Here is a 22428-nt window from a genome sequence, read left to right on the forward strand (position 1 = left end):
AAACAAGCTATATGCATTTCAAATGTTGTAACCTTCAACATTTTGACTAAATATATTTATCTTTAGAAATGATCACCTGACACTAGTTTCTGTTTTGATCAAAGTCATGTTACAAGCCATATTATTAGGATGATAGTTGAATTTACAAGAACTTTCACAAACATTGGTGCGTGTCATCAAAAGAAGAATCTTTTAATGTTCATATGATGCATGTATATTTAGACAGACTATGATTACTGTGCGGCAAAAGGTTTGGAATATAAAGTTTCATTTGATTTTAAAAAAAGGTTTCAGGTGTAAATATGAGCATGTGCACTATTTTTTCCTTGTACCTGTACAAAGCACTGACTACTTTTAATATCACTCAACACCAACCCACCACCTGCAGTTGATAATATCAGTATTTATGAAAAGTCACTCAGTGTTCGTCACATCAAGTCTTCAGATTTACTTCTTATGGAATTTATTCTTCTTCTTGTTCCTCTTGCCAGCTCCTTGCGCCGCTTTTTCCGTCACAATGTGCTGGTACTTCTTTTTGTTGTTCCTGTTAAGACAAGAGTGAAGCACATTTAATATGTCTGCAGTAATGGAATACATCTACACACGTGGTACTCCTGACAACATACTGTAGAGCAAACTAACACCAATGTGCTCACACAGGTTAGCGAGAGCTGCTGTGGTGCTGCTATGTATTCTGTGACTTGATGCGAAAGTTCAGGTTAATGCTTGTTACATAATGTATTATGATATCCTTAATAAATATTGTGGTTTAATATATTTGAATGATATGAGAGCAGACTCTGGAGCCCAGTATTTGGTCCTAACATCAGTCTATTTCATAGTTGAATCACTGACATAATAAAGCCACATCCAGTAAAAAGGGGTCTGTCTTTGTTTTCATTTCCACTTACTGTCTGAACTGAGCATCATTTAGCAGCTCCTCCACCATCGTTCTCTTCCTCGCCTTCTTGGGAATGCGGGAATGATAGAAGTCGACTGCGCTGTCCACCACTGTACCAACCTGCATCACATACAATCCAGCACAATTTTAAAATCAGTTACGAATCCAAACAGACAGAACTGTTTTATTTTGAAAATTAAAGAGGTTTCTTAAGAATACTAATTTGATCATTTCCTTGTTACTGAAGAGGGTTTTTGAGGGGCAGGAGACTTGTTTCTACTGACCTGAAAATATTTGGGAAAGCCGTCTCTGTCGTTCTTCTTGTAGAACCTCTTTGGATCCATGGAGCCTCTCATCTTCAGGACTTGCAGGTCTCCTTTCAACTCCTGTGTGATCTCGGGGGCTTTCATATTAAACCAACCGTCTCCTGTTGATTTCGCTCTCTCCGTCTGGGGAAAAACAGTGATTTCAATTATTTAAAGAAGCATTGGAGTAGCTTTAGAGCAAAGAATTTGATTAAAAACATCTGCTGCACTGTATTTATTTTTGTGATTTGGTGCAGGACATTTCACTGCACAACTGATTCCACAAATGATACATGATCCAAGTGATAAAACTTTAGCAGATAGAAGCTCAGAATCTATAAAGCAAAGCATAACTTTATAAAACTTACTCTGTTTTTCAACTTTGAGGCTTGTTTGGATTCACTGTACGGAGGCACTGCGTCCTTCTTCTCAAACTCTGGTCCCATCACACTCTTCTTCATCACCTGTGGACAACAACAAAAAGTTGCAACACTGCAAAACACCAAACTACCAACATCTTTACTCAGAGGTAAAAGGCGGAAGTCTAAAAGAAACTGGAGCAAGATAATGAATAACACTTTCTCAGGTGTTATTGGATTTACTCGTCCTCGCATAACTATAAAGTTCATTACTCATTCTGCAAAACAGATCACCTTCAAAAATCAATCACTTATTTACCTCATCTTGGATCTTCTTTTCCTTTAGTTTTCGCAGTGAAGTGGAGACAGGTTTTGATTTGCTGCCATCAAAATTGATGTACAAGCCCCCAAGCTCCTTCACTCTGATGCCAGGGTCAATACGGCTGGACAACTCTTTCCTGGAACAAATTGGCACAAAGAAAAGTCCTCAGGAAAAGAAGTCGAGTGTCATTTCTCACCTCAGCACACAGTTATACACTGAAAACTGCGTATAGTCATCACGTCTGTCCGGAGTCAAACAGATTCACTATAAGCGGATAATTATTCGAACCTTTTCTTTCCTTTTCTCATGTAATTACCATCTAATTGACATTTGTATATTATTACATCAATATAAAGTAATGAATCAGACAGCAGTTTACTGCCTGACTGACTAAACTGAATTTATTCACTGTTTCAAACACTTTTTAAATTGCTGCATGGTGTATAATTCAAATACTTTTAAAACAGTACAGTATTGTCATCAAATATAGCTTACTGTAGTGCAAATTTATATTAGGCTATAGCCATAAACAGTATTGGGCTGTTTACAAATACAGTGACATCAGTAGAGCAAATAAGCTACAGCTTGGAGCATTTGCATTGAAATGATTCAGTCCAAAGGTTGTTTGATTAATACGAGCAGATGATCACTGCAATGATGATGTTGAAAATTATAATAATAATAATGAGGGTGGTTGTACTGTCTATATGTGCTCAGTTCATGGAATTTCACACATTGTTGTTTTTGACAGAGCCAGAGCCTCTTATTTCCAGTCTTTATGCTAAGCTAAGTGAGTTGGTTGCTAGCTGTAGCTTCATATTTACCATACAAGCACAAGAGTGTATCAATCTTCTCATCTAACTCTCAGCAAGAAAACTAATAAATGTATAACTATCCTTTTAAAGGGATTTGTTGACAAAAGAAAAAATGTTATGTGTGTATTCCTAAGTGAATGAACCAATCAAAGGCAGCCACTTTTCATATACTTACAACTGAGGATTTCTACTTGAGAAGAGGAGTTCCGCATCTTCATCTTCGTCATCATCCCCCTCCTCATCAACAAACTCCTCATCTTGCTCCTCCTGTTGCTCTTCCTTTGTGGCTTTCTTGTCCTCCTCCTCTGTTGGTCTCTCCTTGAAGTACAGTTCATCAGCCTCCTGTCCCGGCCGTGTGTCGATCATAAAGAGTCCATCAACGGATGCAGCAGCTGCTGCTTCACACTTCTGGGATGGTCCTGCTCTCTCCTCTGCCAGGAACTCCAAATCCTCCTCTTCCTCCTCTCCAGAAACTTCCCTCTCCTCCTCTTCGGCGTCTTCATCCTCGCTGCTCTCCAGCAGGCTGATTATTTTTGTACTCTGGACGATGACATCTTTAGGTTGCTGTTCAGGGTGAGAATCCACTGTGATATTCTGCTGCTGGCTGGACGTCACCTGAATGGACTCAACTTGGACCTCATTGGAGTCGACCACCTGCTGAGCATCTGTATTCAATGTGCTGACTTCCATTTTCTCCTCCTCACTGGGCCCGGTTTCCACAGCAGCATCCTCGTCTCCCTGTGGTGCGTGGGCGTCCACTTCAGCTGTTTCCATCTCCTCATCCTTCTCTTCAGTCTCCTCTGTGATTTCAGAAGCACTTCCACATAAGGTTACTGTAACTGACTGGCCAGGCTTCAACGGCTCTGATGGCTGGATTGTTTCCTGCATCATCATCTTCTCTGAGACGTCCCCGTCCTTATTTTCAGCACACGGCTCCTCCTGCTGGAGTCTGTCAGTCACTGCAGGTTTAATAACAGCTTCCTCAGCACGAGGACTGTCTGATATCTCAAGAGACCCATGGGAGGAATCTTCTTCTGAAATGACAATTACTCCCTTTTCCACACCAACTGCATCTGCCTCACTTGGACTGAGAGCAGCACTATTCACACCTTCTTTATCTTTCTCTTCCAATGCCTGGTTCTCAACTTCTTCCAACAGTGTGCAGTCTGCGTCCTCATGGATCACTGTACTCTCCAACCTAGAATCATTGATTGAAGTGTCCCCCTCAGCTCTTTCCAAAACAATACTACAGTCCTTGACTGAGCTCCTGGTGGCCCGAGCACTCCGACTGCTGCTCCCCGAGCCTGTGCGGCTGCTGCAGGGAGTCCCTTTGCCACGACGGGTGCAGGGGCTGCCCGTCTGGGAATGCAGGTCAGTCAGCTCCGATTCTGAGTCCAACGCTTTGAAACCGTAGGATTCGGTCTTTCCCCGTCTGCGAGTCGTCATACTGTAAGTGGGCCCGGACTCAAATCCTTCAGAGTCGCAAGACGGGGGCTCGCTGACGTCTACAGTAGCTGCTGCACGCCCTTTAGCTGCCCGGCTCATTCGAGCTCTTGGGGCAGGGGATTGAGAGCTTTCCGAGGTTTCGTCTAGGTGGATGGGGATCGGTCCGGTTTGCCTTCTGGGTCTTGTACTTCTGCGGATGGTGGACATAGAAGCTCCAGCTCCTGAGACGCTGGATACGCAGCTGTCAGCATCTGAGAGCTCGGAGTCTTCAAGTTGTTGTTTGGCAGATGATCTGGTGGAAGCTGCTTTTCTCTGACTTCTGGTGGCTCTCTGGGATTTGGGCACCAAGTCGGTCTTGACGTCTCCCACCTCAACATGAGCCGGCTCAGGGCTTTTAGGAATCGTCTTCCTCCTTGTGCTCCGACGGCTACTTTGGCCAGCTTTCGATGCAGATACTGCAGAAGAGCATGATTCCACCTCAGATATCTCCTCATCTTCCTGACTAACTCTGCAGGGCTGTCTCCTCCTCCCCCTGGTGCGTGTCATTGGTAGTTCGGTGTCTGTCACAGCAGAGCAGCAGGAGTCCACATCTGACGTTTCCGCTTCGTGGATGGAGCCCACGGGTGTGCATGGCTGTTCTGGACTGTGGAGTCTGGAAGCTCTGGCGCATCTTTTCAGCACGGAGGAGGGTGGAGATGCCTCGAGTTGTCCCTCGCTTTTTTCAAGCTGGCTTCTTGTCTCCACCAGAGCATTCTGGGTTGGGCTCTCTTCCTGTTTAGCAGTGCTCCTGGTTCTCCGTCCAGCGGAAGGAGTGGCCTGTTTGACAGAAAAAAAGACAATAGTTAATTAAACAGCTGGTTCTAAAACCAGCTTGATCCCAAAAGATGAGGTAGTTGTCATTATAAAAAGGGTACTTATTGACAACAAATTCATCAAAAAAAAAAAAGATCAAAACCAACAAGTTGTCTCTATCTCTCTCAAGCCTTTCTGACTTCCATAGCCGGTCTGTGGCTCGTTTCTACTTAAGAAACTGCTATCTAAAAAGGGGGCACAAACACAAAGCTTAATATTTAAAAATAAAAATATCTGAGAACTGTACTTTTTCTTCAAATGTTACTCGGACTGGAGTGAGTAGTGGGTTTGTCACGGACCATTTTAAACACACATTTGTTGCTCTAGTCTACTTTTTGGGGCAGCAGGACGGTGTGTGTGGAACTGGATAATGAAGGGGAAAAAGTCACCCAGTGAAAAATAAGGACTGTTTTTCTTCTACTTTATCCATCATTGACTGGTAGGATCTTTGAATCAATGCTAAACCCCTTTCATAGCCAGTTAAAGGAAGTTAAAGGGAGTCATTTCTCTCACTACTAAGAGTTTAACTTGTGTAAAAATTGGAATCTGTAGTATTTGATGTATGCTGGATATATAGACCGTAAGAATGGAAGAACTGTAAACGTGTCTCATGAATTCAGTTTCTTAGATAAGATAATCCTTTGTTAGTCCCGCAGCAGGGACATTTACAGGATTACAGGGGGATAGTGCAAAACAAGACACAGTTAAAAAATCAAAAATAAGTATTATAAACAAGCAATAAAAAAACAGTAAAGAATCCACAGTAACTGAAATATTATATATACAGACAGAAACTATTATAACTATTGTATTGCACAGTGTATTAGTGTCTTTAAGAATCTTTAATTTAACACCATTCAGAGCTTTATTGATGTTGGGCGACACACACACACACTATTATTTATTAAACAGTTTTCTCCACTTGTATCACAACATGGAAACGTTTACAAACTCTGATAGGAGAGATAAGTGTCCACGTGAGGTTTGAACATCTGCACGCTCACACGCTTAACACGCGCGTTGATGGCTCCCTTCTCTTCAAAGCTAAACCTTTACATGACCACTGAACAGTAGCGTGTTTAACCAACATGTATCTGGCATACGTACCGGGACATCGGAGGACTGGTCGGGGTTTGTTTTAGTTGGGGAGTACACGCGTACTCCTCTCCTGGTGGCCACCATCTTGGATCCTGCTGGCCGGCCTGGTTGCTCCTCTCACTTCCGGTGTGAGAGCTAGTCTCGACCAATCGATGAACGGAGATGAGATTCAGGTCAAGTAGACGATCGCAGAGTTGTGACCCAACTTCAAGTCAGGATGATGGAAAAAAAACAACTGTTCAGGTTCTTTAGAGTAAAACACTGTAACGTTAGTGAGTACAGTACCAGTCAAAAGTTTGGACACACCTTCTCATTCAACTACTTTGAAGAATGTAAAATATAAAACATATTCTGGTTTGTTGAGCATTTGTTTGTTTACCACATAATTCCATATGTGTTCCTTCATAGTTTGGATGTCTTCAATATTAATCTACAATGTAGAAAAACCATTGAATGAGAAGGTGTCCAAACTTTTGACTGGTACTGTATACAATAACTTAAGGCAACAAAACAATTAACAGCATGCTTGACTCAGCTGAGAGCTTAAAGCAGCACTTTCAACAATGGTGGAGTTGTCCTTGTTGTTCTTCTTTAATTTAGCTAATTTCTTTGTAGCACCAATATCTTGATTGTATTATCAACAAAAAAAAAATACACTAGTCCAGGGTTATTCCATCTTTTAAATATTTTACACCAGTGTTGACATTAAGAGATAACTTTCGTGATTTTAATAAAGCCAATTCATGATATACAGATATATGGCAGCATTAAATATGTTTACAGTACAACAGATAACTTTTCTTCATGAGATTAACTGGATCCTGTCTGGAAAAAAACAACCATGATTCTTATATAAAAACATCTTCCTCAGTGTTGACATATTTTACCATCTCCTTGGCACGGAGTTTCCAGTGCTTTAACAACAATGCATATAGAGGACGAACGCCTGCTATGCATGTCAATCTCAAAATATTGCTGTACTTTCAACCCTCAAATTAATCTCATGAGAACAGTAGTGGATAAACATGGTCAGAAAATAAATGCCTGATAAAATAAAGTTGTATACATTATATAGTTTTCTTTTTCACCAATTACAGTCAATCGTCATCATAAAATAAACATCTCGTTGGGAGTTTGATTTGAATTAGCACATATAATTTCTCAATTGAGGAATGCAAATACAGTAAGAATTGCAACAATAAACTTTGTTTCCATTTCCAATTTTTCCATATGCCGTTTAAAAATGTTTGGAATCATTCTGTACTAAAAAACAAATCTCTTCTTTTCACTTTTGCTTAACCTACTCTGAAACTTTTCATTCAAACCAGTATATTTAAAGCTTGATTCACACAGACACAGTGGAGACAAAGCAGGTATGAGGACAGGAAGAGAAAAAGATGAGAGGCACTTCAAGTCAGAACAAGGAACCCTTGGATCAAAGTTTAGCCGCCATTTTCCATCATTAAAGCAGCCTCTACTGTGTTAAGAAATGGCTGATCTGTCAATGGATTGGTCGTCTGTGAAACTAACTTTCACAGTCTATTCTTTTGAAACTGACACTTGAGTTGATATTGCATGTTCATCTCCTATTTTTGATCTCACTGAGATGAGGGTAATGAATAACTGCATCAGTTAAAATGAGGAAATTGTACATAATCAGGATGCAACCTTATCCGTAAGATAAAACAATGACACCAAGACTCATGGTGAATGGCAGCATCCATTAATCAGAGCTATTACTTTGCATGTTTTGTGTGTATGTCAACGAAAAGGGAGGAAAATGGCTTGATCCATGTGTCTTCCATAGTGGAGTGTGCTAGGGGCTCGCCTTCCTCGCACTGACAAGGTAGCCCTTAGCCTTGATAATGCCCCTGCTCTTCACAATAATGGAGTAGCGAAGGACCCACTCCAGCCTCCAGTCAGCTATGTTCAGGTCCTGGGTTCCCTCCTGCACCGACTCCTGGAATGTGGCCGCTGACATCAGCTCTGTGGAAACATGAAATCAAAGGAAGGAAGTTTAAAAATCATGGGAAAAAAAAAAAAAAATGACAGGTACATGCGAACTGTGCAGCTTACACTGTGCAGAGAACTTAAAACATTTTTTTTAACTGCTTGCATTTAGAAAGTTCACTACAAACCCATCTGACTGACAGAACTAAATTGAACTGAATAATTGAATTTCACCTTTCGAATCGTTGTGTGTGAGCAGCTGGATGTCAAACTCCTTGGCAAAGGCAGTCAGGTCAGGAGGCATCACACAGCAGGAGGCCAAGTTCACCTGGTTACTGCTGGGCTTCACCTGTACAAATGACAGTATGGAGTCAACAACTGGCTTTATCTGGTTTAACATAGGAAATGGCACACAGTGACACACTGGCTATGTTCATAATAGAAAAACACATTTCGAGATGGGTTGTCATTTGACATTCAGTTTATGGGGGTCAAGACATGATTAACCACCTGAAAAGCAATGAACAGGTTTAGCACGTCAAATTGAGTTTCACTCCTGTGAAGCGCAATGTTTCAACACGTTGTGTCAAAGCTTGTGTCAAATGACCAGATACCACATGACTGATGACTTCTGAAGCGTCAAAACATCATTGGTGCTTCAGAAAGCGTTTCATTCAAATTGACAGTTTTGAATGTTCTGCAACTTAACTTCGAGGAACATTAGTGGGATATAAATAGAGGAATAATAGCAATATATGACAATGTGCACTATAAAGACATAATCACAAGTATGAGAACATTTCCACTTCATACCACGCAATAACCCAATTAAAAGTATAAGCTAATTTAATGAACATCATTCTCCAATCACATCACATTGCAACTTAAATAAAATGTTAAATGAATATCAACCATGAAGTTAAAACTCATGAGCCCACAGTGGACACCTAAACTATACCACTATTGACATATATGGTCAGCAAAATTATTTTATATCAAGGCTTTAAGGAAAATGCATTTATTATACAATTTTACTTTTACATATTGCACAATATAAAAAATGAATGCAGTACTTCTTAATGAAAGTACAACAGATTTATTAATAACATACAGGCTTGTTGAAAATGTGCTGCACACATGTGGGACTTGTTTTTCTTCCAACTTTCCATTCATAGTTGAATTCCACAAGGCAATGCTATCTTTCTCTTAATTGTTCAGCATTGTTTGGGACCCAAATGCCTGGTTTAAATAAACCTGGAATGGAATGGTCAATGGATAAAAACAGACTGGAGTTCTTTGATTACGTGGCCAGTCAAATGAACGGTACAGTTTGAGCATGTTAGCCTCATGTTCTGACCGGGAAGAAAGGTTGATTAAAATGTATAGTAACACAGTGTCTGCCCAGCTGAAATATGACACAAATTGAGATTCCCATGCATAACATTTCCACTGACCTGAGACCAGTTATAGAGCTGTTCCAGCATTTCTTTGTCCAGGTCAGAGGTGCCAATAGCAGCAATGCGCTGGCTCCTGACCAGAGCCTCCAGCTCCTCCCAAGCTGGCTGAAGGTGGGCCAAACTTTGGCGGTCACCTTCCAGCGGCCAAGGTGGCGCAATGATAACAGAGTCAAGCTGGGACACTGCCAGCGTCTGGCAGACTAGGGATGAGAGACAGAAAAGGCTGTATCACACAGAAGAATTTCATATGAACTGTATGTAATTTTCAAGGCAAATTCAAATTTAGCTGAAGAGATTTAAAGCTCACCCATCTCCACCGCGTCTCTGATGGAGGAATCAACCGACTCGCACAGGAACAGCTTGACTGCGTGAACAAGCAGTCATAAACATGTCATTCCACCGCATACTGCAGTTGATTTGTATTATCTGGTCAGTCTGAATCATTAGTACTACTTATTCGATTTTCATTTATTTACTACTTCCTTTTGGTTGCTTAACAATTTATTTTTGATTCAGCCATTCAGAATATGGTGGTGGCTCTGATCAGTGCATCAGCCATGCACTGATCGGGAATTTGTTTCCAAAATGACTTAACATAGGTGACAGGGCTGGGCAAAATGACAATATGTGAATCATCAAAACAATAAAAAATAGCTATGGTTAATATTTTTATTATTAACTGTTTTATGGGAATATTAGCATCATTTAGACGACGGTTTGTGACCTTTACACATCAGAGCGAAGTTGGAGCAAACGGTCTTACAAGAAATGCTCGCACTTAAACAGGGGCTACTTTTTTTCTAACTTTGCATAAAATTATCCTCTAGCAAATTTGCCATATGCCGGTTACCACTAAAGGCAACCCAGCCCAACGTGCCTCTGATCTTCTTCATCTTAAAACAAGCTATAGCCTACGGTACGCAGAAATTACTTAACATAGTGTTTGTTTTGTTTGTAGACACACCATACAGCAACAGTAACACCAATGTAAACAGAGGACGCCTAAAACCAGTAGAAAAAAAACTGCTCTACATCTAACCTCGGTTATTATAACCAATGATATAATAATCAGGGAGGTTATTACGGGTTTATACACCTTACATCGTCGATTCAGACCAAGATATGTATGTATAAATTCTTATGGGCCATTTCTCTCTGAAATGTGGTGGACTAGAAGTATAGAAGTAGCATAAAATGGAAACACTCAAAGTAAGCTACAAGTACATCAACATTTTCAATTTTACTAGTACAGTACTTGAGTAAATGTACATAGCTATATTCCATTAGTGCTAAAATAAGAGGACAAAAGTGTTTACAAGAGCACAAAGTTCTTCTCCAGCCCCCCCCTAAAGGATCTGACCTTCACCCTGCACAGTCTTATAAAATCCTGTGGGAAACAATCCAGTACTGACCTGTAACCCTCAGTTCATCCCTCTCTTCAGGCGTAATAGCATCAGTTGCATGGGGAATGGAGCAGTCCACAGTGTCTGAAAAATCCTGGATGACAAGCACTTCATTTAGAGACTTTGTGTGTATTGTGAGTACAGACCTTAAATACCTAATATAAATGGCTTTATCGGTCTCTGTAAATATCGGCTTTTGATCATTAAACAGGTGACAGGACAGACAGAAACCTTACAGAGACAGCCACGATGCTTGTGTTATATTTGACATCTTAACTGGAAGAGGGTGGCTCTTTGTATTTACGACCCTTTAGGTCAACTATTTCAAAACTTCCCCCATCCCCATCTGAGTCCAGTGGGCGTGGTGATAAAAGCTGAAGTAGATTAGCTGAGCAAAGCAAAACAGCCAGTGCAGGGGTGAGTTCAGCAGGAATGGTGGCTCACTACATAAGATCCTGTATCCTTTTAAATCTCCATTTCAGTTTTGACAAAACATGTTTGTTTGATGAACACAGAAGAATGATTAATGTGTTCTAGAAATCCTATCACAGTTAATGAACAAAAACTCCACAGCAAAGTTTCTGTACCTCCAGCCCCCACCCACACCCCCACCCCTACAGACAAACGCACTTTTGGAATGGCGCCTTTGGCAGTCAGCACTGCATGAACATTCATCATGACAGCTTCTTTTCAGTAAGGCTGGAGGCAACCTTTGATGTTCATCACTGCAGTTATTTTATTTTTACAAGCACTGGAACCTTGCTGCCCGACAGTGTAGTAGCACATTATTGTGAAACTTATTCACATACTGCTGGTCTGACCATAACTGAAGGCCAATGCAAATACTATGGTTCATTTCTCAGTGTAAATAAACCAAACATGCAAAACTGGTATGGGAGAGCCTGAGTACTTTTGTACTACTAAACATCCAGGACCCAACAGCACTACATGAACACAATAAGAAAACTGTAAACGTCTCCCCACCTTTGATGGCGGTTTTGTGATGGCAAACCAATCACTCAGCGTGGCTTGAATGCAGTCTTGAAGCTGAAATACCAAACGGAAAAACAATTGTAAATAAACATATGTGAAACATGTATATTTTCAGGAAGGTTCCCTGAAATTTGGCTGAAGCGGAACAGCTTTTTATCCTCAGCAGACCCCACACAAACATCTGGACAGCTGTGACAAGCCTCTCTGTGAACTCTGACAGCAATGTGTTATAAACAATGAAATCGGTTGGAAAAATGTCATAACGTCCCAAAACAGTGCTGACAAATGTTTTACATAACTACTACAAAAGGATAAGTATGGGGTGAGGAAGCCAGCTGAATCAGTTGTGTAAGAAGTATGTGGTTTAGTGAGAAATGTTCATGCAAGTGTTGCAGGCAGTAGAGAATGTCAAACCAACCAAGCACATTTCTGCATTATGTAATCTTTACATTTTTTTCTTTGATGTGGTATGTCAGCCACATATAGTATATGGGACGCTTTATGACAAAACAGATATGTAATAAGCCCTCTGACATCACTTGGGCTTGACTGATATCTCAGTCAAGCCCAAGTGATGTAATCTGCCCCTCATCACAACAATAACAAATGATAAGATGAACTTTGGACTAAAAGTACCTAAGTCACAGCATATGGCACTGTGCCCAAATTACAACTATGCTTTGGAGGAAAACTTCAGGATAAGTTTCTTAAAACAAGGAGTGATGTATCTGACACAATTAGGAAATAATACACTATTCTGAACAAACCCTTTTTAGGTAACCTTTAAAATAACTACAATTAACATCTATCAAGTGCCAAAAAAACTAATGGATTAGTCAGTCATCTGTTCTGATAATCGAATTGTCTGAGTCATTTACTAATTCACTAGTTAGATCTGCCTGATTATGAGGATTTGCTGCGTTCTCCTGTGTTATATACATTTAAAATATGTGTTATTTGATGTTTGGACAAGAGAAGCTATTTGAAAACGTCAACTTAGGATCTGGGAAATTGTGATTCCAATTTCTCACCATTCCCTCTCATTCAATAGACTTTACTCGCTTTTTCTAACATAACATTTCTTTCTACAATCAACACTTGAAATGATAAAGGCACTAGTACAAAAATGTAAACCACACTTTTTTTTACCTCTTTACTTAAGATTTCATTCAACTTTTCTTTTTTACAAAAAGTACTAAACCACTGGCACCAAGGAAGATCTTGTGTAGATAATAGTGAAAATAAATATGAAACAAAATGTAAATCATGCCCCCCTAAACTAAAAAGAAATCTGGTTTGAATTGACATCAAACACTAGTTTGCAGCACTACATTTGTGAATGACCATTGACATAGATTTAGAGTACTGGCTCAAACCAACACTGTTTCAATAAAACACCTGCCTGCAGGTGATATGTCACCTGTCTGCAGTGAGCAGCCAACAACAAACATTAACCCGTTTACTGCTTGTATAGTAAAGTTAAACATTACAGACCTAAACTCTACGTCCCTGTCAGATCTAAGTCCTAGTCCTGGTCCTATGCAGCGTTAGCTCACTGTTAACTTAAACAGGCTAAGCTAACATGCTAAACTGTCAAACCAGCACAACAAGCTGTGTTTTAACTGAGACGGGTTTACGGTATATTACCTCTTCGCTGGGGGAGCCTGGGCATTTCTTTTTCAGCCGACTTCGGTTGACCAGGTTCCCGGTGTGCAGCCGCAGAGTCTTGGCGTGGCTCAGCATCATCTTCGCCTCGCCGTTCATGTTGCTGTTTTGAGGGTCCATGTGGTTCTCTGCAGCGAGCTAACACGCTGCTAAATCAGTGCCCGCTACGTCGACGTGCGCGTTCACGCTGACAACCGGCGGCTGTCTGAAGAGCTGGGCAGCAGACAGTAAGCACAGTCACCCACAACTGTTTTAAAAACTATGTAGTCAGGATGACTTGCACTCAGTGTGTTGACTGACTTGCTGGTTTGGTGGTTTCCTTAGAGCCTGTCATGGAGGCAAGCCGGTTCGGTCACGCCTACACGGTGTTGTCGGCGAATGTCCCGCAAAACCCGGTCAGGGTGTCATGGAGTGCTGGGCTACATCCATAACACGGAAGTTGAAGAAATGGAATGGATTTGTGAATCGGGTGCAGTTCTCATCTTTGGCCGCTAGATGGTGGTGTAGTGTTTGTAATTATTTTTCTCAAGCAGGGATAACAGCATCGTATTTTCATGTACTGAAGCAACTGAACTTAATTTGAGTATTTTAATTTTCCACTTCTTTCTACTTGCAACTTTTGCCTCATATGATTGACTTTAATCTGCTGCTCTTGTATTATATTTGTAATTATATTCTAGTTGTATATACAGTACCAGTCAAAAGTTTGGACACACCTTCTCATTCAATGTTTTTTCTTTATTTATTTTTTTTATTTTTTTTCTACATTATAGATTAATATTGAAGACATCCAAACTATGAGGGAACACATATAGAATTATGTGGTAAACAAACAAATGCTCCACAAACCAGAATATGTTTTATATTTTAGATTCTTCAAAGTAGTTGAATGAGAAGGTGTGTCCAAACTTTTGACTGGTACTGTACATCTTACTCTTTATTTTTCTGTCCCTGTGCTGATGCAACCACCAAATTTCCCCTCTGAGGACAGATAAAGGCTTATCTTATCTTATCTTATCCTCGAATCAACAACACGCATGCAGCAATGTTTTAATTTTTACTCCACTACATTTATTTTACAGCTGTGCAATATTGTTTTTTACATAGAGAGTAAAAAACATTTTCATACGTAATTTTGAATTCAACCACCATGATATAACACTGAGAATGGCCTTTCTGCATAGTGAGTATCCTACTCATACTTTTAATGCTATAAGTACATTACTGTTCATACCTGACTTTTATTTATAATTGGAGTATGTTTATACTGTGGTTCTGATACTCAAATAAAGCATCTGAGTACTTCTTCCAACCACTGTTGGTGGAACAGTTTCGTTTCAACACGACAATTCTCACCAGGCAAACGGCATGGTCTTTAAAGAAATAGATTTCCCAGTGTGGTATAGAATGTACTTAACTTGAATCTGTGAAACACATCTTTCAATATATTACAAATAGACCTACAGTAGCTAACATTTGATAATTGGTAGAAACACATTCATACGTAATTTACAACACTGCTCAGTTTTCATGATTCATGACAACATCATCAAGTCAAGTGAACACTGACATTTGGAAGCAATCAAACTATCATGTTGGGTTATTTATAGGCTGTTACCATATCTTTTAATTATAGTAGGAATACTGAAGGATTGAAATAAATATAGTATAAAAGATACAAATAGTTAATACATTTTCTGAGAGGGGCAGGGGACTTGGATTCCTGACTTCATTATGTTTGAAAGTCAGGCTTTGATCTTGGTAGAATGTGTGATAGCATCCGTTGTTAAGTGCATGTTTGACAAGGGAACCATGATACAAATGCATCATAACACATGAAACAAAGGAATTGAAAGAGTCACTAAGAAGACATGGCATCACTCCTGTAGACTTTTGGAGCCGTTACAAAGCCGTTACAAAGCCTCTGAATTCCTATTGTCTGATAAAGGTTATTCATTGTTCAAGGTCTCAGGCGCACTCTAATACAAATATACTTGCAAGTGCATTTGCACAATCACTTATGCACAATCCCCCACATATGTTGTCACTTAATTTATAATTAACTTGTAATGAAGCTTGAAAACAACATTCATCATACATATTCACTATATATGGGCCTACTGAAACCCCACTATTCCTTCTCTCTGTGTTTATTTCTTTATCTTAAATGTTCATTACTCAGGAAACCGATTCATTTAGCAGCACCACAGTAAGCAAATGTGCAGGTTAGACTTGGCTACAGTGGTGCAGGAAAATAAGTGACCAAGAATTCCCCAAAGTCAAAGACTAGATATGGATAACAATGCAAAGGGACATGAACTATATCATCCTTAGGACTAACATTTGATGCAGGATGGGCTTGAAAAATGGTTGCAGCTGGAAGAGGAACTGATGGGGATAAACAATTGTACTTGGGCCCAGCTCAGTAGATTTATATTCTGCGTAATAGACACAATAATCCAACTTTGGAAGGATGCCTACATCTGGAGAGATTCAGTGCTCTCAGAATAGATCAGCCTTTGTGTGAGGAAGTATCCGTCCAGCTGCATTAGAGGGCACGGACATCTCTACCAGGTGCAGAGGTATTACACACCTGAGAACCAAAACAATCAAGTATTTTTAAATGGTATCATTAAAGCACTGCGTTAGTATTTTGCACTTTATATATCCATCGGCACCAATGTGTCTCAATGTGCTGAATGTGAGACCAAAGTGATAAAAACATCAGCGTTTTGGGGTTAATCTTTAACCTCAGTGGGGTTGCAATAACATCGAGGTACTTGGGTGATATTGACGTTTGTGTGGGTGTGTGGTGGTGGGAGGGGGAAGTGTGTTTTTTTGTTTCGGGGAGGCTGGTCTCATAGGGTTCAGTGATCAAATTTCACTTTTACTGAGCAGTTGTAAAACTTGGAGTGCTGCTGACATATCAGAGTAGGTGTGGTAAAGGAGGGAGGGAATATATAAAGTGTGCACTTCATTAGAAAACAGAGTGACTACAAGCGGCACTGGAAAAAAGGTTATCATCCCAGCACATCCTGTGAAAGACTTAATGTGAGCAGGTACGTCTTTCTGCAACTTTTGAAATAACCTCAACTCTCATGTTATTCTTGGTGCTTTTGTAATCCTGATTTTGTAAACATATTGCTATATGTTCCAAGTGATGAGAGATAACTGCAGAGATAAAACATCTTCTTTCACAAGCGCTCAGAGGGGTTTGCGATGGAAAATATTATGTCAGCGGCTAAAATGTACAAGCTAAAGGGGGTGGGAATCTGTTCTTCCATTTTCCTGTTTTGATCTCCTCTGTGATTTAATCTGATTGTGTATTTGCAGCATTCAACACAACAAGAGCAACAGCAGCCACAGCCATGAAGTCCCAAGCTCTTTTCCTACTTCTGATCCTCTCCTGCATGTGCCTGACTCTTGCACAAGGTAAGTGGAACAAATTGGATTTCATTCACAAGAGAGCTATTAAATTATAAAAGCAAATTTGATTAGTTTGCCAATATAACAGTGCTTTTTTTAAGAAATAGCTCAATATTGTGCAATTAACTTTTTTAGCATTTTAACTGTGAGTTAAAACCTAGAAATATGGACCTATTTATGCTTGGAGAATATGCTGAGTCTTGCATTGATTAAATTTGTTTGAATTATGGCTGCAGCTGTATTTCACAATCCACATGCCTTTGTTACTAAATCCTCTCTTTCAATGATGAGAATTATTCTGCTCAAAACCACTCACCACATCACTTACAAAGTGTAATCTGTCTAGGCTTGCTATTATAGACGGCTTTCATGCGGTAATCTTGTGACGGGTTTGAAAAATAGAAAACAACACACATTACTTTTACTTTTAACAGATTTTTTAAACATTTCCACTTTTTTAAACATTTCTACAATTACGGAACAACTGGGGGATTATGTGTTATGTGGACACTGGAGTAAATAAAATTTACATTTGCCATTCCTCATTTCTCTATTTTTCAACATTGATGTATACTTTTAAGGTGATTACTGCAGCTTATAGCTGACTTTTCAGTAGATTCATTACAGCAAAACATTAGGGGCATTACTATTAAGGGACAGGGCACGGTAAATTTGTGCAATTCCCCCCCCCCCCCAGGATTTTAGAAATACTAAGATAATGAGTCTAGGTGCATTTTATTCATTTTGTTAATGGTTCAAATCCATTTTCTTTACATTTAATTTCACACTGTGAAGGTCTAAATGCTGTTTCAAATCCCTCTGCATGCCCAGAACAAGACAAATACTGAATCCTGCAAAATATGTGATGTTTAAGTGTTGGCTGTAAACACCTCCCTGTGTGTGTATGTGTGTGTGTGTGTGTGTGTGTGTGTGTGTGTGTGTGTGTGTGTGTGTGTGTGTGTGTGTGTGTGTGTGTGTGTGTGTGTCTGTTAGTAAGATTACACACAATATAAATAACATGATTTACTTTTGTTAATCTGTCAATGCTAAACACGCAATCTACTTTCCCAAAAATCTCTAGCAGATGGGGTGATGGGAATTTCCCAAATACCATTGGTTTAGCCCCTGATACTTGCTTTTTTTGTGGATTTATTTGGTACAAAGAAAAAAATAATTTCATGACATACAATTGAATCAGTGATTTGTGAGACCAATGATCATGTTTGCTGTGTTAATATTATATATAATATTTGATAAAATAATTAATAAACAGTGCACCTTTTGGCATTTTTTTTATATAACTGTTATAATAAAACAGACGTATACCATTGTTAAATATGAGCTATATTGTTTTTTTCACGGACTTACTAGAGTGTACAAATTGAGCGATTGCTTCATTTGAGCGTCATCTTTGAGTGAGGCGGTTTATCTCTCTCTAACCCTCCGTAATGTCTCTCTCTCTCACTCTCTCTCTCTCCAGGCTCGTTTGGAAACTGCTGCCTCGGCTATCTAACAGGGATGACATCCAGGGCAAAGAAAAACATTGAAAGATACAAGATGCAGGAAACAGATGGTGATTGCAACATCAGAGCTGTTGTGTGAGTAACGAATTGTATGCCCTTCATTGTTGGCTCTTAGCGAGCATCGTGTTTACCTACATTGTGGAAACTTCCTAGTATAATAACTTGGCAAAACTAATAGAAAAAGAAACAACCTGCTTACTGAGCATATGATGGATCCAAGCTTAGAGCAGAGCGTTTAAACAACATCTCTGAATGCTTATACAACTTGTGATGTAAGCTTGATGATCTTAAATAATAATACTAATGTGTGCAGGTTTGTGATGAAGAAGAAGCCAAATAAAAAGCAGGGGACTCGCTGTGCCAATCCGAATGACAATTGGGTCCAGAAGCTGATGCAGGATGTGAATGAGAGAAATCAGAATTTGGTAAAAAAGTTACACAACACACTCTTACAATGATAAAATTCCCTGTAGAGAAACTCAGTGACTGTGAGAGTAAAATCTTTACCCTTAAAACTTTTGTCTCCGTAGACCACTTAAAGAAGAGAAACAAGAGAGGAATGGGAGAGAGGAGAGCAGATGTTTGACCTCCCTTTCAGGCATCATATATCACCTTTAACTACATGGATTATGTTTTAGTAGGTATTTCCTGTGCTGACAGAGAATGTAAATGTATCACTATAACACGAGCATACCATACCCTAAATGTTATTGGTAGTATAGCTAAATAAATGTATATGAGCCACCGCTATAACTGTTTATTTCTCTGTGATATGTAGCGCCTGCTAGGAATGAGCCATAGTTTGGCAGCTTTGAAATATTTTTGCTATTTTTGTTTGTTTGTGCGCATGTGTTCAAGTGTGTGTGATGAAAAAACACTTTGGGCATAAGATGAAAGTTTTTTTATACTACAGATTTCCATATTTTTATATTCACATTATAATGTCATTTTGTGTCTTTCTGTATCAAATAAAAAGGCAATACAAACCAGACACTCCTTTTTTCTACATTAGTTAATGATGAATCAGGAAACACCAGGATGTTTTACATCATTACATTACATTCCTGGTTTCGGAATGCAATTGTTGATTTTGGGGGATAAAATGCACCATTCCTCCCTGATGAGATCTTAACCGGAAAGACATCAAAGCAGGTTCAGATTGGTCCAGTAATCTCTCACACAGTCTGCATTTGGCATCAGCTTGAACCAATAATTAACTACATGAGCCATCCGTCCACACTATAAAACTTGGCTCTCGGGACAGTTTGTCTAAAAAGCTGTTTTTCATTGGCTTGATGATAACGATGGTAAAGCATTGACATGGAAGTTAAAGATCGTCCATGTCTGTTAAGATTTTAAGTCATCTAGACTAAAGAAGTCAAGTCTGTATTCAAAAAATACTCAGGCTCCCATGTGCACATTGAATCAGGTTTTTGTGTGGTGTAATCATTTCATCTTGTTCATACTCGCTGTGAAGTGATTCCTTCATCATGAGCTTCAATCCAATTGATTGACAGTCTTCATTTAGTGCAAAGATGTATTTCAAAGTTCCAATCAAGAACAGTGCACACAGCACACTAAGAGATGGCAGCTTTATTATATTTTGCCCCTACAAATAAAAAATAAAACTGTGCTCCTATACTGGAATATTACTGGGCACAGTTAATTTGTTGTAGGTTGATGGAACACATTTGTTTTTGATATTGACCATGTGAGCACAACATAAACTGAAACAATAAACTTGTTAGAATCAGATTTTTTTTAACAAGAAAAAGACACAAGGTTACGTGAAATGTTAGGACCCAGTTGACGTTGAGTAGGTAATTGAATTACACAAAAGCAGCTGGCACAAAATGAAACTGGATCTTTTGGGGTCCCTGGGCAGTTGCCAATTTTCCCAATTGGTATTCAAGCCTTATCTAGAACTTGAGGGAAACTTGATTTGTGCTTATGACTTGAAAATGTTTCCCAACGCAGCCAAGACATTGCAAATTTGCCAATACTACATGGATGACTTGTAAATGTCCTCAAGCGTCAGTTAAGGGCATCCTGGCAGCCTCGAGGCATTTACCGTTTAAACCACCATGTTCCCGTTGCAAATCCAGCTGGGGGCCTTTGCTGCATGTCACCACTTATCTCTCCGTCTATGCTTCCTGTTTATTTCTCAACTATATACTAAGACAACTTAAGCTGTCAGTATGTACTATGTTAGTATACAACAAAATTAACACACTTTACCGTTTTGTGGCAACAGGAAATCACTTTCGCTAAGACATGTCTGTCAAACTGAAGCTTTGAACTTTCCGCCAGACAGAAAAAATGTTCTTACAAACATGTTGTTTGTTTCCTAGGTATTTTTGGAGCTGTAAACCACCATCCATCTGCCATTTATCTTAATGTCCTCCAGCTGTGAGAAGCTCCTCCATTTCCATTGTGCATTGCATTGTGGGATATTTTGGGAAGTCAAGCATTTCTTAAGTGTGCATGTTGTCTTTTTTGAGTCCACTTTTCAGATGTGAATACACTTAAACCATGATAAGAATAAGTTGGTAGATTGGATTTAGGATACAGTCAGATAGGCAATCGGCCATGTTAGCGTAATACCCAACATTAGTGTACAATCACAATTTGGTACTTCATTTAGAATTTCTGACCTCTCAATTCTTGGTCAGACCTGATTCCCTTTTATTTCATACATGCGTTTTCTTTATAACTGAAAAAAGAAAAGGAAAGTCCTCCAGACTGTCGAATCATTTAGAAACTGATGTGGAGTTGCTTTTACTGGAATATTCTGGTTGGATGTGAGATTGTAAATGTAAGTGCACGGTTAGGCTGCATACTTTAGTGTTAGAGTAATCGAGTTCAGGTCTTTCATACAGAAAGCACCATCCACAACAGTTAACCAGACCTTGACAGAGAACACAAAGAGCCAGTGTTGACGGGTGTCCTTGTTTTTCACTCCATGAAGCTTTAACAAAGCACCAATCACTTACCGGGGTGTTACAATTGACCCTCTTTTGGATCACTGATGTGAACAAATTTTATGTGGACTTCAGTTGAGTACAGCCCTGAAGCTGTTTCTCTCCTTCTCACCTCTGGTTTAGTTAGTGGAGGTTTTTATATGATTCCTTAGAATCAAGACTTTTGTTGCAGTTGCTGACACATGAGAGACGTGTTAGATCTCACTCCAATTGTACCCTATTTGAAGACATTTACGCTTTCTTGAACATTACACAAGGAGTTAAAATCACCAGTAATTGATTGCAATTACTATAAAGCTAAACTGGTCATGCATTGATAAATGTAAGAAGAAAAACCCAACTTAGTGGTTGACTGTAATTGACACATTGATCTTACTCTACTAAATGAGTGGAAAACTTTGCAGCAACTGAATGGTGCTCAGGCTCAAGAAGGCAAATAAGGAGGTAAACCACAAACTATCAAGTTGGATATAATGATATAAGCACATGTACTTTATTGTAATCAATTGTAAGAGACCTCCATTCCCTTTAAATGTTTTACTCCCAGTTATGTTGCACTCTTCCTCAGTTGAAAAGGAAATTGTCTATATAAGGCAAACTGGTTACTCTTTCGCAACCATCTTAAGTGTGCTTTTATGAACTGAAGAGATTTGCTGACTTGTTTTTCAGGTTTATATCTCGGCTCACCATGATTATCCCAGAGGGTTAGGAAAGGTAGACAAAGAAAGGACAAAGTATATATGAACGTGAAAGAAAAGCAGAAGAGAAGATACTTTTATGGTCAAAACTTAATTTCACTCATCCCTTTTTAATTTTAATCAGACAGGGGTTTGTGACTGGATCATACAAAGTATTGTATGAATCATGATATGAGATTGTTTCTAAAAGCCTTTTGTTGCATTTACGAGTTGTTAAGACGCAATAAACATCAG

The 22428-nt window shown here is 39.3% G+C and overlaps 3 protein-coding genes across 4 annotated transcripts; 1 reads left to right on the forward strand and 2 right to left on the reverse strand.

The window, feature by feature from the left end:
* Window positions 1-32: 32 nt before the first annotated feature.
* dnttip2 (deoxynucleotidyltransferase, terminal, interacting protein 2) lies at window positions 33-6257 on the reverse strand. The gene is made up of 7 exons (XM_054603420.1): window positions 6108-6257; window positions 2878-4964; window positions 1885-2023; window positions 1575-1670; window positions 1186-1350; window positions 912-1021; window positions 33-544 (listed from the first exon to the last, which is right to left on the reverse strand). The coding sequence occupies exons 1-7, from the start codon at window positions 6180-6182 to the stop codon at window positions 448-450; spliced, it is 2769 nt and encodes a 922-aa protein (XP_054459395.1). The 5' UTR covers window positions 6183-6257; the 3' UTR covers window positions 33-447.
* Window positions 6258-6628: 371 nt separating this feature from the next.
* Window positions 6629-13929, reverse strand: gclm (glutamate-cysteine ligase, modifier subunit). Its single transcript, XM_054603437.1, has 7 exons — window positions 13549-13929; window positions 11893-11955; window positions 10918-11002; window positions 9813-9869; window positions 9503-9705; window positions 8283-8397; window positions 6629-8084 (listed from the first exon to the last, which is right to left on the reverse strand). Exons 1-7 carry the CDS (start codon window positions 13684-13686, stop codon window positions 7915-7917), a joined length of 831 nt encoding a protein of 276 aa, XP_054459412.1. The 5' UTR covers window positions 13687-13929; the 3' UTR covers window positions 6629-7914.
* A 2579-nt stretch (window positions 13930-16508) lies between these two features.
* On the forward strand, window positions 16509-19506 carry ccl25b (chemokine (C-C motif) ligand 25b). 2 transcript variants are annotated; one of them, XM_054603443.1, is made up of 5 exons: window positions 16509-16617; window positions 16900-16998; window positions 18473-18590; window positions 18829-18940; window positions 19046-19506. In XM_054603443.1, exons 2-5 carry the CDS (start codon window positions 16935-16937, stop codon window positions 19052-19054), a joined length of 303 nt encoding a protein of 100 aa, XP_054459418.1. In that variant the 5' UTR covers window positions 16509-16617; window positions 16900-16934; the 3' UTR covers window positions 19055-19506. The 2 variants fall into 2 exon arrangements, with proteins under 2 accessions (XP_054459418.1, XP_054459419.1); XM_054603444.1 differs by having other exon boundaries at window positions 16516-16625.
* Window positions 19507-22428: the final 2922 nt, after the last annotated feature.

This window comes from Anoplopoma fimbria, chromosome 8, assembly GCF_027596085.1.
Source record: "Anoplopoma fimbria isolate UVic2021 breed Golden Eagle Sablefish chromosome 8, Afim_UVic_2022, whole genome shotgun sequence".
NCBI lineage: Eukaryota > Metazoa > Chordata > Actinopteri > Perciformes > Anoplopomatidae > Anoplopoma > Anoplopoma fimbria.

Excerpts from the sequence above, each read along its gene's own strand:
- dnttip2 (XM_054603420.1), bottom strand. The coding sequence starts at position 6,182 with ATGGTGGCCACCAGGAGAGGAGTACGCGTGTACTCCCCAACTAAAACA. Across the intron at positions 1,671-1,884 it reads AAAAGAAGATCCAAGATGAG|GTGATGAAGAAGAGTGTGAT; the intron begins GTAAATAAGTGA and ends TGTTGTCCACAG. Across the intron at positions 1,351-1,574 it reads CCTCAAAGTTGAAAAACAGA|ACGGAGAGAGCGAAATCAAC; the intron begins GTAAGTTTTATA and ends GTTTTTCCCCAG.
- gclm (XM_054603437.1), bottom strand. The coding sequence starts at position 13,686 with ATGGACCCTCAAAACAGCAACATGAACGGCGAGGCGAAGATGATGCTG. Across the intron at positions 11,003-11,892 it reads TCACAAAACCGCCATCAAAG|GATTTTTCAGACACTGTGGA; the intron begins GTGGGGAGACGT and ends CTTGTCATCCAG. Across the intron at positions 8,398-9,502 it reads AGCTCTATAACTGGTCTCAG|GTGAAGCCCAGCAGTAACCA; the intron begins GTCAGTGGAAAT and ends TCATTTGTACAG.
- ccl25b (XM_054603443.1), top strand. The coding sequence starts at position 16,935 with ATGAAGTCCCAAGCTCTTTTCCTACTTCTGATCCTCTCCTGCATGTGC. Across the intron at positions 16,999-18,472 it reads GTGCCTGACTCTTGCACAAG|GCTCGTTTGGAAACTGCTGC; the intron begins GTAAGTGGAACA and ends CTCTCTCTCCAG. Across the intron at positions 18,591-18,828 it reads TGCAACATCAGAGCTGTTGT|GTTTGTGATGAAGAAGAAGC; the intron begins GTGAGTAACGAA and ends TAATGTGTGCAG.